This window comes from Bubalus kerabau, chromosome 6, assembly GCF_029407905.1.
Source record: "Bubalus kerabau isolate K-KA32 ecotype Philippines breed swamp buffalo chromosome 6, PCC_UOA_SB_1v2, whole genome shotgun sequence".
Classification (NCBI taxonomy): domain Eukaryota; kingdom Metazoa; phylum Chordata; class Mammalia; order Artiodactyla; family Bovidae; genus Bubalus; species Bubalus kerabau.
Window position 1 is genome coordinate 79,033,524 of NC_073629.1, and position 18,054 is coordinate 79,051,577.

General features: G+C 38.9%; 1 protein-coding gene across 1 annotated transcript in view; it reads right to left on the minus strand.

The window, feature by feature from the left end:
• SGIP1 (SH3GL interacting endocytic adaptor 1) overlaps positions 1-18,054 on the minus strand; it is a 236,717-nt gene that overhangs the window by 62,721 nt on the left and 155,942 nt on the right. Inside the window, exons 13-17 of the mRNA XM_055585555.1 lie at positions 15,308-15,400; positions 13,859-13,933; positions 11,256-11,747; positions 3,999-4,126; positions 2,928-3,054 (exon numbers count right to left, since the gene is read on the minus strand). Of these exons, the coding sequence (XP_055441530.1) occupies positions 2,928-3,054; positions 3,999-4,126; positions 11,256-11,747; positions 13,859-13,933; positions 15,308-15,400 (915 nt within the window). The remainder of the gene's footprint in view (positions 1-2,927; positions 3,055-3,998; positions 4,127-11,255; positions 11,748-13,858; positions 13,934-15,307; positions 15,401-18,054) is intronic.

Here is an 18,054-nt window from a genome sequence, read left to right on the forward strand (position 1 = left end):
AAAAGTCTGGTTCTTATAATAGAATACCTTTAAATATTTTCTTTAAATATTTTAACCAGACTTTCCCTCCCTACCATATCAAAGAGTGAAGATCCTGTGAGCTTTTTTTTTTTTTCAGTACAAAAGGGGTTTATTGTATTTCATTCATGCTAATATGTGCACTTTTTAACCTCTCTGAAATTAGGATGGATCTTAAAATCAGTATGATAAGAAAGTATTGCACCTTAACTCATGAGGCAGCTTTGCTTCCCTTTCTCAGTCATATATAAAATAATAGCGCAGCTTCTAATTGAAGGTATCCTAAATTCAGTGAAGTACAATTACAAAGGAACACTTCATTATTTCAATGTGACTTATTCACATTCAAAATAGAAAGTGAACAGAAAATAGAAAGTCCTATTTTCAGGTGTGGCATCAGTTTTACTAATTTATAATCATAGATCTCATGAAAAAGATTTTATGTCCAATGTCTTGCTAGGGGCGTATTCTTAGATGAATTGTAGGAAGATCAGACATGCCTTTAAAAATTTAGTCCTTGAATTATATTAAACTTTGTACTAAGCAAGTACAAATAATAAGTATCCAGTTTTTGCCACACTTGTCCCTGTTCTGGCACAAGTGTCATAAAAATGTCAAGAAAGTATCATGGTGGAGGGAGGGAAATGTTGTGCCACTGAAGTCAAGAATTTGCTGCTGAAATTCTTCATTTCCCCCAAGCCATCTGACTTTCTTAAGTTGACGTACCAAGTCAAGTCATGAACAGTCAGCCCCTTGGTGCTAAACAGCCAAAGAACAACCTCTTCAAAGAGAGATAAACAACATTACACAGGGTGCTGCTGGGTGGTCACTGACAACACATTTACTTCAGAGAGAAGTGGCTGTCAGGTGACCCACAGCCACAGGAAATAAAGAACAAGAGAGCGAGGGAGATGAAAACCAAATATGAAAAACAGAGCTGAAGAGATTAAATCAGAATGCTTCTCAGCAATGAAGCAATGTGACTAGCCTCTTAGGCGGTCTTTTTTTTTTTTTTTTTTTTTTCCTTTCTGTTTTTAGCCCCTGTATGGCTCATCTTGAAAGAATATGTACTAGCTGTGTTGAGGATCACAGTCATTGGCCAGGTTCTAGGGTTTCTGCAGCAGAGAGCATAAAAACACATGATACAGAACACAGCCACAGGTCAAACGCTCTGTGCACCATTTTCTCTGTGAATCTCAGTGAGTTGAAGGAATAGGTTAGACAGTCAACTGAGGTCGCTTAAGGTCTACTCTCTGAATGACAGTTTATCATCGTTACTTTTCTCTCTGAACAACCAGGAAAATCACAGGGAGTGAGTAGAACAAATGACCTTGAGGCAAAAACAACAGAAAACCAACGGAGCAGGAGTGAGGGAAATGGCTGTAGTGATCAAGAGCATTAAAGAGAGCGCAAAAGTAAGGGTGGAAGTTACAGAAAAAAACAAAACGGATGCTTGGGGCTGGTGCACTGGGACGATCCAGAGGGATGGTGTGGGGAGGGAGGAGGGAGGAGGGTTCGGGATGGGGAACACATGTATACCTGTGGCGGATTCATTTTGATATTTGGCAAAACTATACAATTATGTAAAATTTAAAAATAAAATAAAATTAAAAACAACAACAACAAAAAAAACAGTAACAACAACAAAACCCAGAAGGAAACTAGCTAATAGGCATCTAAAAATAGGAAGCCCTGAATTACCCCAACTGACGATGCAGATAAAGAATAGACTTGACTATATAAATCATGTTAAATATCTGTCTGTTAATAAATCCTATAAAATTGGATAGGAGGCTGTATTTTCACCAAATTTGAAGAATTCTTTGGGGATGGTCTGATTAAAAATATGAAGCAGGTGATAAGGTTGAAATTCTCTTTAGGGGCCTAAGAGGCACATCTTAACTTATTTCCCTAGGAAAAGAGGGATTTCTTCTCCAGAAGAGCTTCAGGCTTTGATCAAAGTACTTCTCACACGGACAACTCTGTAGCATGCTGTTCTTTGGCAAGTAGCAGCAGGAATTTATTCAGCGTTGGTTAATGATTCTCCCAAGCAATGCAGCATGGGCCAGCTGGTTTATAATATGGGAGACTTAATATGGGAGACTTGGAGGGCATTCAGACAATAAAGGAAGACAAGGGGCAAAAATGGAATGGAAAAGTCCAGGTCAGAGATACCATGCAAACATGAGAGAGGCAGCAGGAGCTGAGGAAGGTGAGGAAGTGGGTAGACAGAGACCAGCCTTGGGAAGAGGGAAGATGCTCCAGGCAAAATGAGGCATTTAAACCTGGGAAAACCATCCAGCTGAGCAGTCATTCTCAACTCTTCACTTTCATCACACCATAAGGAAAGAGGCACAAAGGCATTTACTGAAAATGCCAGCAATGACTTATTTCTTGGGGAAAATTGACCACACATCACTGAAAAGCACTAGAAAAAATGTCAAAACATTTTCTCGAGTCCCACAATGCCCGTGTTTATACCATCTGTCAACATAAGCAGAACCAAGGTGATGAAGAAATGAAAGCTTCAAGAAAAGAAAAGTTCTAAATCTTGTTATTTCTGATGGGTTACATGGTTGGAATTTAAATAAACATTCCCCTCTCAAAGATATCTAAATAATATCTAAATTACAAGATCTTATTTGATGATTTCTTCTTTACTTTCATGAATACATCTGTATAGAGACAGAATAAGAGAATTCCACATTCTTTTACTTGCTTATCTGCTTAGCTAAAGCATTTGCCTTCTTTGCTGAGAAGGTGCTTTTAAAAGAAGAGTCAGATGATAGTAGCAAAACACACAGCAAAACAATTTTGACCAGAAACATAAGGTGTTAGGGTTTTCAGATCATAAAAAAAATAGCCAGTCAAAACCACAAATGGATTAAAATAGAGGAGATAATTTTTACCAACTGTGGGAGTGGTGGCCGCACTCAAGGAATTGGTAGATGATATTGAAGAAGTGCTTTCAGCCCGGGCTAGGGGTGCTATCGGAGGAGGGCTGGAAGAATGGATGGGAGGGCTGAAAGGTCGGGGCTGCAGGGAGAAGAAAAGAAATGGAAAGTTAGATTCACAGGTCTTCCTATCATATTTTTAATATCTCCCAGCTCCAGGTATGACAACTCAGGTTCTTAAAAGAGGACAGGTGGTACCATTTTTTCATTGAAATTGATTATATCTGTACAAGAGCTTGTGGATGGAGCCAGAGGAAACAAACTATAATGGGCTACACTCAACAGATATATCACATTAAGAGAAGCCGAGATCTGGGATGTGGTCAGTGATGTTTCAGGATGGTGGACTCACACGCCCTTAGGCACTAAGTAAGTAACATAAAGTGAGAGCTTATACCTACTGAAAGATATCTGAATACAAAATACTGTAGTATGCTGGCTAAACCAGATGTCAGGGACATCATTATTACCCTGTGACTCCTGTATGTGAATTCCAAAGAAATTTACCTCTGCCAGAATCTCTTAATTGTTCACACAGAATGTTTTCCACCCCTCCCCTTAAAACATGATGCAAAACTTCCAAAAAACTTCCAAAAAAATTCATTGAGCCAAGTGTGTATACCACCAATAACTTCTCTGTAGTCTGGGGTCAGAAATCTGGACTTATCCTCTCTAGGAGTCTTCCAAAATCAGAAAAATATGGTGAAAGGAAACACCTCCCATTCCAAAGGATTTAGGACAATTGAGTATTATTATCTTAATTTTCATCAAACCCACTGGGGTAGAACTGAAGACCCCACGATCCTGTTCCTACTACTTTAGGCTGTGGCTTGAATGATGGTGAAGATTTGAGGGCAATTGAAATACACACTCTGACTGCAGTGAGTTTCAGATTTCGGCTGTCAGGGCCATTGGTGCAGGCGCTGTAAGGCTTAGACCTGGAGTTGAGATGACCCATGTTCAGGCATTTGGACTCTGTCATTCCCACTGTATGCTTCTGAGCGGGACAGGCAGAAGGGAACATACCACATCTCCAACGCCAGGCTTCCCTGGAGGTAGCTTTGGCCGAGACGGAGGCCGGGGAGGAGGTGGAGGTGGGGTCGTGCTGCTGCAAGGAACCAAGGGGGTGGCTGGCCGAGCAGGGGATGATGCACCTGAAAAACAAGCTGGTATTAAAAAAGGCTAGAGACACAGGTGGTCCAAGAGCTGTTATCATTTGATCCCACCTTTCCATTCCCACAGTACAGTGTTAATCACCAACACGTTCTTCACCTCAGCAGTTAATACAGTCAACACTGTAGCACATGGGGTTTGGGTTTCTTTTTTTTCAATAAAGAAAAAAAATCACTCAGTTGAACTATGGTTGATGGCTGAAGCTGAAGCTCATTGCCTTTTGTTGTCATATGACACCCAGTGAAAGGTAAATCCTTTTATAACTCCCTGTGACAGAAAATATATACTCAATACTCTTTTGGCTGGGTGAGTGGGTAGCTTTCATTCTGATCATGATACATATGAAACTTATGATAAATTTTCTTGATCTTTACATATTCAGAATTTATGTCCAAGATGAAAACGGAGGTTAGAACTTGAAGAAAAAAGATTTTTCACATTATATGTATATATGTGTGCAAAAGTCGTGTTTGAATTTTTGTGACCCTATGGACTGTAGCCCACCAGGCTCCTCTGTCCATGGGATTCTCCAGGCAAGAATACTTGAGTGGGTGGCCATGCCCTCCTCCAGGGGATCTTCCTGCCCAGGGATTGAACCCACGTCTCTTTTGTCTCCTGTACTGGCAGGCGGGTTTTTTGCCACTAAGTGCCACCTGGAAAGTCCATGTGTGTGTGTGTGTGTGTGTGTTTGTGTGTGTGTGTGTATAAATATGTGTTATGTATATAAATACTTTTATATATCTGTAAAACATGTAGAAGAGAATTATCCTTCTTACTGTGCTTTACGATATGAGTAGTAACTTCATACATGTAAGCAAACCCTTGATGGTAAGCAAAGAACAAAATATAATAAAGTACATTAGCTATTGTGAGCGTACTTTGTCTGTGGAATCTTAACAGAAACACATTGGATTTAGAGGATTTTAGTTTTTAAAGGAGGCTGCTTAGGAACCTGTTTGTGTAGAGGTTGCCTGTGACGATTTTTGTGATGATTTTTAAGAGTCTCTTGGATTTACTTTTCTGGCTGTCAATGACAAACAAGAGAAACACAGAGGACACACAGAGGTTGGCATGCACGCTGCTGAGCACACCAGAGAGGTCTCTAGACTTAGGGGTTGGCCTATCTTCAGCATATGTCCAGGATATACGGGAAAACTACTTAAGGAAGTCAAATCAATATTCCAAATGGTTCTTGTTCAGTCAGAGAAGTTCCAGCTACTCCTGAGGCTTTTTCACATTGGTTAGAAGCACAGGTATCAAATTACTCCAAGAAAATTCCAAGAAATTCTGCCCAAAGAAAATGTCTCCCCCTCCCCGCCGACCTCCCCTCCAACACACCACAAAACTCTGCTCTCTGGAGAATCCTAGACCAGATTTTCAAGGAACTTTGAAATTTGAATCTTTGAATTTTCAGATTTTCAGGAAACTTTAACCATCAAAGCTCATCATCTCAGGATCTGCTTCCAACTTAGGAGAGTCCTTGGGGGTGAAAGCCTTGTTCCTCTGTTTAAAGCAGTTTGAAATCTTGAGTTTGTTGTGTTTATCTGTGTGGTTTATTGTAAGTGTAATTACATTAGTGTGAAACCATACTAATTACCACCCATCCTACCAATACTTCCTAGTTACCACTACCAACTTTTAACTGTATTCTCACTTTTTATTTTGTTGGGCCAGTATCTATGCTACACATTTTACGTGCATTATCTTATTTTATCCCCACAATAAGCTTTGAAGGAAAGTACTTCTACTATCTCAGTGGAAAGTAAGGCTCAGAGATATTCAATAACTTGATCAATGCCATATAGTTCAAATGGCCTATTTAACTACAAAGTCTGAGTTTTTAAATGTAGTATCTTGTAGCTATAGGTGGTGGCCTATATAATGTAGCCCCACATTTTGCACAAAGCCTGGTCTTCTTTTTGCATGGGCTGACTGCACTTTTCTCTCAATATAAATATCCTTAGTCTTTTGATGATCTTCTCTTGAATAAAAGAATAGGGGATATTTCAACAGGTCCCACGACAAAGTTTTCTTTACACCTAGGATGTTTTCAGAAGTGACAGCAAAGAGATGGGAAATAAATGTTAACACAGCAAAGTTTTTGTCTGGAAGTTTTATAGAACTGTTTTGGGGGTTCTGTTTTGCTGGAAAACCAAGTCATGGGGGTTGGGTCAAAATGTCTATCCAGGGGTCTATTTCCAAGAAATGGTCTTCTGAGTCAATCCCAGGAAAAGGTCAGCTGCTTATCTTTTTCCTACAAGTTCCAGAAGGGAAATTTTAAAATCCAGTTTCATTTTGATATTTGGCAAAACTAATACAGTTATGTAAAGTTTAAAAATAAAATTAAATTAAAAAAAATAAATTAAAAAAAAATCCAGTTTCAGTAATTCTTGGAAAAATGGTAACAAGTTATCATGGAGGCAGTATGAAATACTAAAGAAACTGACGAAAAGTCAGATGACCTGAGCTCTGGCTCTGCCCACCTCCTATCAACTATAAGAAGTTGACTTCTCTGAACCTGAGCTTCATGTTTTAAAATACAGGACATGTTTCTACCTTACAAGGCAGTTGCAACAATTGAAATGGAAAATGTTTATTTAAGTATTACCAAGTCATAAAATACTACACAAATGGAAGGCAGTTGTTGATGATGGTAAAATTTGTGCTTTTGATACAGATACAACTAAAAGCGAAGAAAAAAGTGGCTAGTTAACTGGCTGTGTTTTCCTTTTGGAGTACCCTGTTTAACTTACTTTTTCTTTACTGAATTGATCTCATTGATTTGTTATGCAGTTAGACAACACCAAGGGAGTTTTAAAAAGCAAAACCCTGCTTGACAGCAGAGGGTAGTTTGGGCCTACGGAGTATTTAATAATTGAACTAAGGCCTCACACGATGTTGTGAGATTACACAATTATTTTGTACTGAAAGAGTAAAGAGGGTTATTTGAACATCTCTACCCTTATTCTTCAATCTTCAATTCTACTTTCATTTCCCCTTCAAGCAGTGTTTATTTCCAAGACAATGCTAGAAACTAATTGGACAACATTGTTTAGCTTTAAAAATCACATGTACATTTGAATTTGTGAATTCAAAAAGTTGGCAACCACTGACATGCTCTCGATCCACCTGCTGCTTTCAACCTGAAATCCCATCATAGTTTCTTTGGTAACTCCTGAGGACCGTAAAACAATGGCTCCAACTTTCATTTCTTTTTGTTTATGTGTGGGGGGTGGGGGTGTGTGTGTTGTGGGGTCGGTGGGGGGGCAGCTGGGGAGAAGTGATCACTGGAATCCAACAAATCTGAGGTCAGACAGATATTGACTTTGCTATTTATTGCTTTGTAGCTGTGGCCAAGTCCTGCCTTTGAGCTTCCATTTCCTGATCTGTAAAATGAGGCTAGTATATCACAATGTTATGGGGGAGAATCAAATGAATGAAAATATATGTACTTTGAAATATGTAAAGAATTATTCTTTCCCAACTTGTGTTTCTTAGGACACAATTATACTATTTCTTTGACAAAAGTATTAAACACATGTGGGAAAGTTTTCATACTATGGTTCTTTTTAGGAAATTGGCACATCAAAAGCCCTAAAACAGTATGGGTCAATGGAGTTTTCTGCAATGATGAAAATGTTCTGGAATAAGTGCTGTCCAATAAGATAGTCATTAGTCACATGTGCCCACTGAGTACTGAACTGTGGCTCCTGCATCTGAATAATTGATTTTTAATTTTAATTAATTGCCATTAAGATTAAAATAGCCACATATGCTTAAAGGCTTCCATTTTGGACATTGCTGCTCTAAAAAAACTTGTAGTTAGGAAATATATTTGTTTGATTCAACCCCAGGTAGTTCAAATTCATTTGTTTATGGATGTGTGGGGTGTGTCTGTTTGTGTTTAGCATCTTTTAATATGGGTTTACTTTCCCCAGTTGGGAAATGTTGAACATTCTATCTTTACTAACACTTCTCTTTCCCTGGTCTCCAAAATTGCTACAGGCCAAGGAAACACTTTTTCCATTCCATCCCCTGGGCACACAGCCCACACAGGAGAAGAGATAGTCTTTGCCAAGAATCAGTGTCTGCATTCCAGTAAAGCAATATTCTGGCCAAACTATGTATTTTAAATCTTTGCCATAAGGAAATTAAAGTTCTTGAAGCAAATTCTTAACTTGCAACTTTTTCAACAGCAGGTAACTATTCCGATCCACAAGTACTGTCTAAACTTGGTCAGTGACAGTCATCTTGCTGTGAATGAAATTTTTAATGTAGGTATACAGTTTGAGATACACAGGAAAAGTTATTCCCAGCAGGCTGTTATAAAAAGCAGATAATGATAAGCATTACTAATCTTTAAAACATGAGACCATATCCTATTGTTTCAATCCTAAGTTTATATTTCTGCCAATCTGTGTACATTTCATCAATAAAAGTTTAATGAGCAAATAAACTGGGACTTAATTAAGGAAATAATGGTGCACAGTTTTATTTATTCATGAGTTTCACTGGCCCAGTTTGGTTTTCCACTTAGAAATTCAATTCTTTAATATTAGCAAAGTATAGTATTTTCCAGCTCAATTATTAAGAACCAATAGTCTTTACTGGTAATACTTTCAAGTAACTTTAAGTAAGAATATGGAAGTTAAACATGAAAATGACAACAAAATTGCCAAGGATTCCAAAAAGAAAGCTAGAGCTACTCTATTTATTCATTAAATCAGTGATCAATTCAATTAATCAAGTATATCCCAGAACCTTGTAGAAGGTGCTTGAGGAGCCTGGCGAGTAACAGTTGTCCTGTCCTCCCCTCCCCCAACTAAAGGTGTTTACTTTGGGTAGAGTATAGTGACCAGGCCACTGGAGAGAAGGTCTTGTTCCTTGAAAAGCACTTTCAGAAGACTCAGAGCCTGGCCCAGGAAAGAGTCCCATTCAAGACAGCGGAAACATGTCTCTCTTTGACAGAGGACAACCAGCATCTTTTGGGCTGAGGTCTGGACTGGAGTCTTTACTTAGAGGCCCTTTATTATCTTTACAGTTAGGTAAGGACCCTTATATCACCCCCAAAAGATCTAAAAAAGAAACAGAGGATGGAGGTGGGGATCTAACCCCCAGAAACACAGAAAGGAGCACAAAGCAGTAGGCTTGGAGAAAAGACTTTTGGCGATCTTGATGACAGTGTGTAATACAGGTGCATGTCAGGGTCAGATAAGTTCGTGATATTTTGTCACTAAACCTTGCAAGGGCTCCTGGAGGGCATAGTGGTTAAGAACACAGGCCTGGGATCAGATAGACCTGAGAATGAATACCAAGTCTATCACCTCTAGCAATGTAAACTTAGGCAAATTACTAAACATCCATGAGCCTCAGTTTTCATATCTGTAAAATGGGGGAAATAAGAGTATTCACCTCATGAGGTTGTTGTAAAAATGAAATGATGTGCATAAAGTTCTTAGCATGAAGCTGGGAAAAGAAACTATAGCTGTTGTTCTTATTGGATAAATAAAGGCTCCCTAGGACCTAGGTAAAGAAACCTGATGATTTTGTTTTAGCACAGTTTTTCAAACTTAAATTTGATTATTGAACTGTTTTCCCTTTCTGGTGAAGGAGGGGAACACCTGTGATACAAAACACTGATTTTGTGTACAGTACAGAAGATTCTCCAGTCCTCTCCTTGATTAGCTTGGATGCTCTCACTTTAAAGCTCAGAGCAATTTGCAAATGCAGAGCAAACACTGAAAGATGTGCCCTTGAAAGCAGAAGCAATGATGACTATTAGAACAGAGACAAACATATTTCCTTGGTGTCTCTTAGTAGATTTGAATAATTTAAACTTGGTCACCTCTTTCAAAGCAAATAAAAAACAAATAGCCCTTGACACCCCTGAGAAGGTACCTAACAAAAAGGACAGGAACAAGAGAGCAGGCACCAGAGGATCTTGGTAGACAAACAGGAGCACGAATGGAATGAGTGATACAGAAGAAGAATGCGTTAGGAATATTGTGATCTTTCCTGGGTATGCATGGCAGTTCCCATCCTTTCATCATTAGAGAATACAAAATGAAGCTTCAAACAGGAAAATAAAAAAAATCAGATTCCATGTCAATATTTGCATGTAGAGTCCCAAAAGGTACATTTGTGACAAACTGCTCCATCACCTGTCACCACACTTAGAACTGACCTTATAGGCTGACTAGCCTGTCAAATGATGACATCAGAGAGCAGTTTGTTTCAGTGGCAGCCTGATTAGGCTGGAGATGCAATAAGGCAGCCTCTTTTTTGCTGTCCTCTAAAATCTCCTTTTCAAATCCTACTTCTTTTTCTCTGAAATAGTTAGAGAAGTTAACATAGTTTTCCCCAGTTAAAAGAAAAAAAGAAATAGAAAACACATATACCTACAAAAATCAGGGCTTTTGGAAAAAATATAGATTTATAAGCTTATAAATCAAATAATGTCTGAGGATCGAATGTATAACACGGTGATTATCGTTGATAACACTGTATTGTATGATTGAAATTTGCCAAGAGAGTAGAGTTTAAATGTTCTCGTCAAAGAAAAAGAAAAAAGGTAAGTATGTGAGGTGATGGATGTATTAACTTGGTGGGAAGAATATTTCACAACGTATGTGTGTATCAAATCATCACATTGTACACTGTAAATATCTCATAACTTTGTCAGTTATATTTCAATAAAGTGGAAGAATTAAAAAAACAAAACAAAACAACTAGGGCCCCTGTGGAGACATCTGATGAGGAAATCAGACATTTAACTTGAAGCACATTTTCTGTGAAACCTGTCTTTCTAGAACTTTCCTGAATTCTAAAAATGACATCACAGCTTTCTTTAAAAAATAGAGATCTTATCTGCAGGGTGGAAGGGCACTCCTAAGGGTCAGGAGTGCAGGGCAGGACACATCCACAGACTTGCACTATGACCGCGAGCATTCGATGGACTAGGACATGCCACAGGGCACAGGACACCCACACCAAAGGAGGGATGGCTGAAGCTCTAAAGCCAACTGCCAGGCAGGAGGAGGGTGTTGCTCACACTGCAGCAGCCACGGCCATTCCCGGTCACACGAAGCACACGCAAACAGTAAGACGTACCACTGGTGGTCCCCGCACCACTGCCCGAGCCGGGTCCGGGGGATGAGACCACAGTCCTGTAGGTGGGTGGTGGTGGGGGAGGCGGAGTTGCTCTCTGTCCCAACCCAAAATCTTTAGGAGATGAGATTGTTTCTAAGTAATCATCTTTAATGAAGTTCTGCTCAGCGACTTTCTTCTGGACTTCTTCTAAATTGAGCGGCGATGGTACACTGCGAGGAGGACCCGGAGGTCCTGAGGGGCCAGGAGGACCCGGGGGGCCCGGAGGTGGGGAGTCAGCTGGGTTGTCTGAGGCAGCTGGTGGGGACACCACCTTTTCCCTTGGAGTCAACTCTGGAGTAACACGTTCCGGGGATGTGTCAGAAAAATGGACCCACTTGTCTTCAGCATTAACAGCAACAGACTTGGGGGATAACACGGGGCCAAAAATGCTGTCCAAATCACTGATGGATGGTAGCTTTTCAATTTTGACCTCTGTGGCTGATTGGTCATTTCCTGTGGTTAAAGTAGTTGATTTTAAAATTTAATTGACTTTGTTAAAATTATTTGTATAGGAAGTGGGAGGGGTGAGGCAAAGCCTGATAAATAGGTTATCTTGTGAGGTGCCAAATTGGACATATTTCATGATGGAAAAATATCTTGATTGTAGTTGAAGGGGAGGAGAGAGTTCCCTGCCTCTATATTCTGAACATTATCTTTTCTGCTATTATTTACCCTTGTGTGAGGTGATCTGACTTGGCTGCATCTACCATCACCAGAAGCTTGAGCATGCAACTGCCCTCCAGGGCTGCTCAGAAGAGAGCAAAGTGTGGTCATTCTGAGAAGGCATTCTCAGAAGTGTATAGGCTCTGGAACTGCAAATTTCAAAAGGGAGGTCCCTTTGGAAAGTCTGGCCTAATGAAATACATAGGACACAACAGAAAAAGAACTGATGGCTGAAAATCACCCTCATATTTGATGAAGACTGTTTACTCTAGCATATTAAATGAAAGTGTTTGGTGAAACCAATGATAATATATGTTAGTTTAAAAAATTATCACATCATTAGAAGTTGTATATCTTCCACCTTGAACACACCAGAAACACAGCACAAAGATTATTTAAAGAGATATCCCCACATGAATATTTACAAATATACACAAACACACCCCACGCACCACACACATAGGATATTGAGAAGAATTGTTACATATAAACCCATTTAATAAGGAAGAAAATTATAAGAAACCTTTATAATTTCTTTTCTCATCAAGTCTAACCTGTTAATACCATAGGCATAACTGATATATATATATATGAATTCATGAAATAAAAAGTCTGTTTTGCTTACATTTTAGCTTTAGCTATCCTTTTTAATTCTTACTAATAACAAGAGGAAAACTAAAACTATCTTCTATAGCTTGGCAGGAAGTAGTTGATAACTGAAATGTGAGGAATTGTACCATTTTTTAAACCAAGATTATTCAGATTAGAAATTGTTACCTAAATAATTGCAGGGCATGAGCCATTTTACATTTAAATAACTTTTTAGCTGTAAGAGTAGGCTTAGTATTCTTATATTTTCACATTTGAAAAAAGTTAACCTTCAAGGTTTCAAGGCCACAAATAAATGGGATAGCAGTTTGCCTGGGCCACAGTATTTATAATTTCACTGCTGGTAGATTTACTTATCTCTAACATATTCATGAGAATACAAGGGGCCAAAATGATTTGAACTTGTAAACACCTTTACCTGTGACACACTGGATGACTCTCTGTTGGGTCTGAATCAATATAAATTTCATCAGTGACTATGTCTTGCATTTGCTCTTGTTGATAAATACCCCCTCTGTAGTTATCAAACTCACCAGACTGCATAAATAGCTATGGATGAAGCTGCAATAGAATTCCAAAGGTGATGAAGAACTACATTCTAAGGACCCAGACACATAAAATAACTATTACTGCTTTTGAATTGCTAGTCCAGTAAGACTACGTACATTATAAATTGTAGGACTCCATAGTATTGATTTTAATAGATGGCAAAAATATGCCTTAGAAGTCATCTGTCTAAAGGCATGCTGCAGTTCCTTGCCATATTTCATCATCCTTACACATCGCTTTGCCATGGGGTAATAAATAATGACTACTGGGAAAAACCCTGCACCACCCAAGCTTACCTGTATGCTGCATATCCTAGGACCCATTTTATTATTATTGTGGACTACACAATATTAATTCTAGATAAAAACTTATCAGCTCTTAGAAAAATACGAATTATGCCTTGAGACTTTTAATTCTTCAGTCATTTAAAATGAGGTCCAATGAAGTGAAATGTCAATTAAACAATGGCTTTTGATATTGAGTTTTTATTTCTCTTATCTCACAAATAAACATGGCCTTTGTTCAACCAAATTATACAGAGAAAAAAATGAGAAAGTGAACCTTTTTGTGAAACCTGGGAGTGATACTTAAAGAAGTGTACATAGTAAACTGCAGTGGAAGTAAAACTAAATGCATGTTCACGTTTAGTCTAGCCTATAGATTTCAACACATCAAAGGCATGTTGAGGTCCAGGGCCACTGCTGATTGCCACACCATCCTAGGACAGAAAAAATAAAGCTTACCTGGTCCAACTGTTAAGGGGGAGCCTGTTCGGGGTGGGGTGGCTGGTACATTTTTTGGAGGCAGTGGTGGAGGTGCTGCCAAGAGATGAGAAGCCATACATTACTGATCACTTTCTCCCTAAGTTATGTAATATTCCCAGATAAGCAGGATTTGGGCTTTCATTCATATTCTGCTATTGGAAAAGGAATAACTATTAGCAGTCCATATTTTTTTTTTAAGTTCAAAGTTTAGTGATTGAAGCAGGACTCATTCAGATTCTTCCATTTTATGGTAGGAATTTGTCAAAAGAAAGTCAGATAATAGCAACAATAATATCATTTCATTCATTCATTCCTTTGTTTTATAAGTGTCAAAAGCCACCAAAGTCCTGTGACCTGTACTAGGAATGAAGGACGGGGTTGAAAACAATGAGCCTTTGCCCTCAAGGAATTTACAACTGAATGAAGGAAGATTGTGGTCCCAGGCAACTGCAATCCAGAGTGTGGTCAAGGAAATGAGAGCAGCCTGGGTGAGGGGCTTTTAATAGAGTCAGGATATTATAGCTTGGATAGAGTCTGGAAAGATTTCTCAAAGTAATGTCTTGAATTTGGGTATATTTTTGAAATCTAAAGCAAAATGATTTGGGTCAAGGAAGAATGAACAGATTCCTTTGGTGGAAATTATAGCTGAAAAAAATCCCTGGGCTAGAAAAAGTATTGTCTTACAGCCCAACCCAGAGACTCATCCTTTTGAACTGGGCTGTCACTTTGTGGGCAAAGTTAAGAATTTCAACAGGTATTCTTTTTTTTTTTTTTTTTCATTTTTTAAATGTATGTTTTCCTTTCATTGCTGTATCTGGTAAATCTGACGAGTTTCCTTTTTCTTCAGGACTTCTTTCCCCAGTTACCTGGAGTAGAGGTTAGGGGCATTCTGGAATTAAACAGGGCTGACGGCTCTGCTTTGAGATAAATGTGCCCTGATCTGTCTCAGCTTCTCTCCACCATATGGCATCATTCCTCTTGTTCTCCAGTTAAACTCTTTCCCCTCAAGGTGTCCTCTCTGTCCTTTGAAGCCTCAGTAGTTCTGTAGGACAAGCAGGGACCTTATCTGTCCTGGTTAGCTCTGTGTTGTGCGCTAGCCCATGCCTAGAACATAGCAGGGTCTTTAGTCCACTTGCTTATCATGCCTACATAAGCCTATTGAATAAATGAATGAATAAGCCTGTGAGATGTCACACAGAAGCAGCTATGGTTCCAAGTTACTTATTTTACTTTATTGTATTATTCTTGTCTCAACCGACTGTCCTAGGCCCCTTAACTCTAATGCTTATTAGAATAATATCTCTTCTTAATATTAAACAGTCCAAATGTTGCTTACGTAGACTTCCTAAGGCTTGCCTAATTTCACTATGTAGACAGACAGTAAAATGAGTCACTTATTTTTCCAGACAGAGCAGACACATAACTTACTTCCAGTGGGAAAAGGCCTTGTTAACTTTGGCGAATCCACGCTTGGATTAATTGGTTGGCCTGAACCCCATATCTCAGGCTGATCTAAAAGAACTGGAAACATAAAAAGAAAATTTCCCCGGGTGAGTTGAAAAAAGAAACATCCTGATTTTAGAACTTATAATTTCAAATTAAAGTAGAGCTTTACAAAATTATTTCTGCCTTGCCTCAGTCCTAGTAAATTAATTTAGAGATGTGTTGTTCCTGATTCTCTTCAATCAGAGAATGGAAAAAACAGCAGGCTGTGCATGTTTGTGTGTGTGTGTGTGAGCCCGTGTGCAGATGGGGTATCTGTGTGTGGACATACAGCTAAACAAAAACTTGCAAAACAGAGTGTCTGCATTCTTTTCCTGGTGGGTCACTTAAGGACATTCTAAATGTCAATACATTTCTGGCACCCACTTGAAAATACAGGCATTATTCCCATGGACATTTGTTTTAAGTTGGTTTATTAAAGTTTGCCAAGAATATGCTTCAAGAATGAAAATGTCTGAATTCTGTACAGTTCTTCTCACCTTTAAAGGATCTTATGGGATCTTTAAACAAGCCTTTTACAACATTATAAAGAGAAATGAAATTATTTAGAAATGGTGAACATGTGTAAAGAACCAGAAAAATAAACAAGTGTTTAGCCATCTAAGGGCTTCCTGTTGGCTCAGTGGTAAAGAACCTGCCTGCCGATGCAGGAGATACAAGAGATGTGGGTTTGATCCTGGGGTTGGGAAGATCAGGGGAGGAGGAACTGTCAACTCACTCCAGTGTTCTTGCCCAAAGAATCCCTTGGACAGAGGAGCCTGGCAGGCTACAGTCCGTAGAGTTGCAAAGAGTTGGATGGGACAGAGTATGCATGCATGTAGACATCTAAAGTCAATCAGGGCAATTGGTATTAGGCCTAAGGACAATGAATCTAATATTTCTTCTATTTTTTGTTTCTTCCTTCTGACTTTTTTTGTTGCTATGGTAATAATGTGATACACTAGTTCTCATCATCTCTCATGTGCCAGGGTCTCTGTAAGTACTGCCTGTGATTCATTATGTTGTAAAACACAGGCTGGGAATTAGTTGGATGTGGATTTGATCCAGCCTCCATGGGGTCGCAAAGAGTTGGACACGACTGAGCGACTGAACTGAACCGAACTACTAAGACCTTGGGCAATTCATGTAACCTCTGAGCTTCCCTTCCTTCAGTGCAGAGATAGTAAGAACCATCTCTAAGAGTTAGTATAAGTATTAAAGGAGGTAATGTATATAAATATAATGTACACAAAATACCTATCACAAGGCCAATAGCTATTATGATTTTTCAGTCCTCACCATACCACCACATGGTTGATGTTGAGGAAACCAAAGATGACAGTGATTAAACAACGTGCTCAGTAACACGTGGTGAACATAGAAGAGCTAAGGTCTGGTCCCAGGCACGCATGCCTAACTCCAAAAAACGCACTTTCCTCTCAGGCCTTGTAAACTAGTTATAGAAGAATCAGTCAAAAATGTAAGAGTGGGTAGATAAGAAAAGTAGGTGGAAGAGCTAGTATGCTTGATGCCAAGGTTGGAACTTTACAGAACTTCAGGGGCTGAAAGCACCTAGAGCATAATCAGGCCAGGCTTACTGTGTGTTTCCTCTTTATCACAGACCTCAGTGATGGTCTTAGCTTTGTCTTTTGTTTTAACACGAAAGCATACATTGTCCAATGATCTGACACAGCATTTTGTTTTTTCCATGGATTCAGTGTGGGATACCACTTTGATTTCTAAGAACTGTTTTCTATTTTGTATATCAGGTTTCCATATATGATGGAATTTTTTAATAGGTAGATTCAAACGTAGCAAATCAAACCACCTTCAGTTACTACACATATCAGTAAAAGTGAGACTGATCCCAGATGAGTTAATACGACAACTGAGCAACCTTAATGCTGGGTCCCCTTTCCTTATGGATTCTAAGTTGCAGACCTTTAAATCACTGAAGGAGTATTTAGGGATGTTCCTTATTCACTTCCTAACTACATGATTGAAAAATACTCAGTTGTGGCTGCCTGCTAGTTGTCTCCCAGGATCCATTCTCCATTTCTGCTACAGTTAAAGCTTAGCTGGCCAGATGGCACTAAATTCTTTCTGAAGGGCTCTGGCTGGAAGTGGTGTGTGTCTCTTCCAGGTTTTGCTCTTACAAGAATTGGCAGTGAGTTCCATGGGTCCTCCCCGACACTTCTTTCTTCTGACTGGGACATAATGAGAATTTGAGCAGCCCCCTTGCACCCAGAAGTGAAGGTCACATGCTGGGGATGGCAGAGCTCCCCTTCCAGTCCTATATTTTGTACTTTGAGACTGTTTACATGAAACAGAAATAAAATCTATCTTGTTTAATTTACTATACTTTGGAGTCTTTTTGTCACTATCTGAGCCTACTCATTATGCTTTTAATTCTTATCATCCTCAGCACTTTAATCTCCTTCACCAATGGGTCTTAGAAAAATCACATTTTATTATACGCAATCACAGTGTTCTTAAATGATTTTTTATAAAAAACATTCCATGTTATCAAACAGCTGCTGGAGATCCATGCATTAGACCTACATACATCTTAGGAACAGGTTAGATCCCTTTCATAAGGAGTTTATGTCAGTAAGGTATACATTATTCACAGCCATCCAAAAATGGTTAATATTTAAAAGTTAAAATATTTAATTCTAGGAATTAAATTTAGT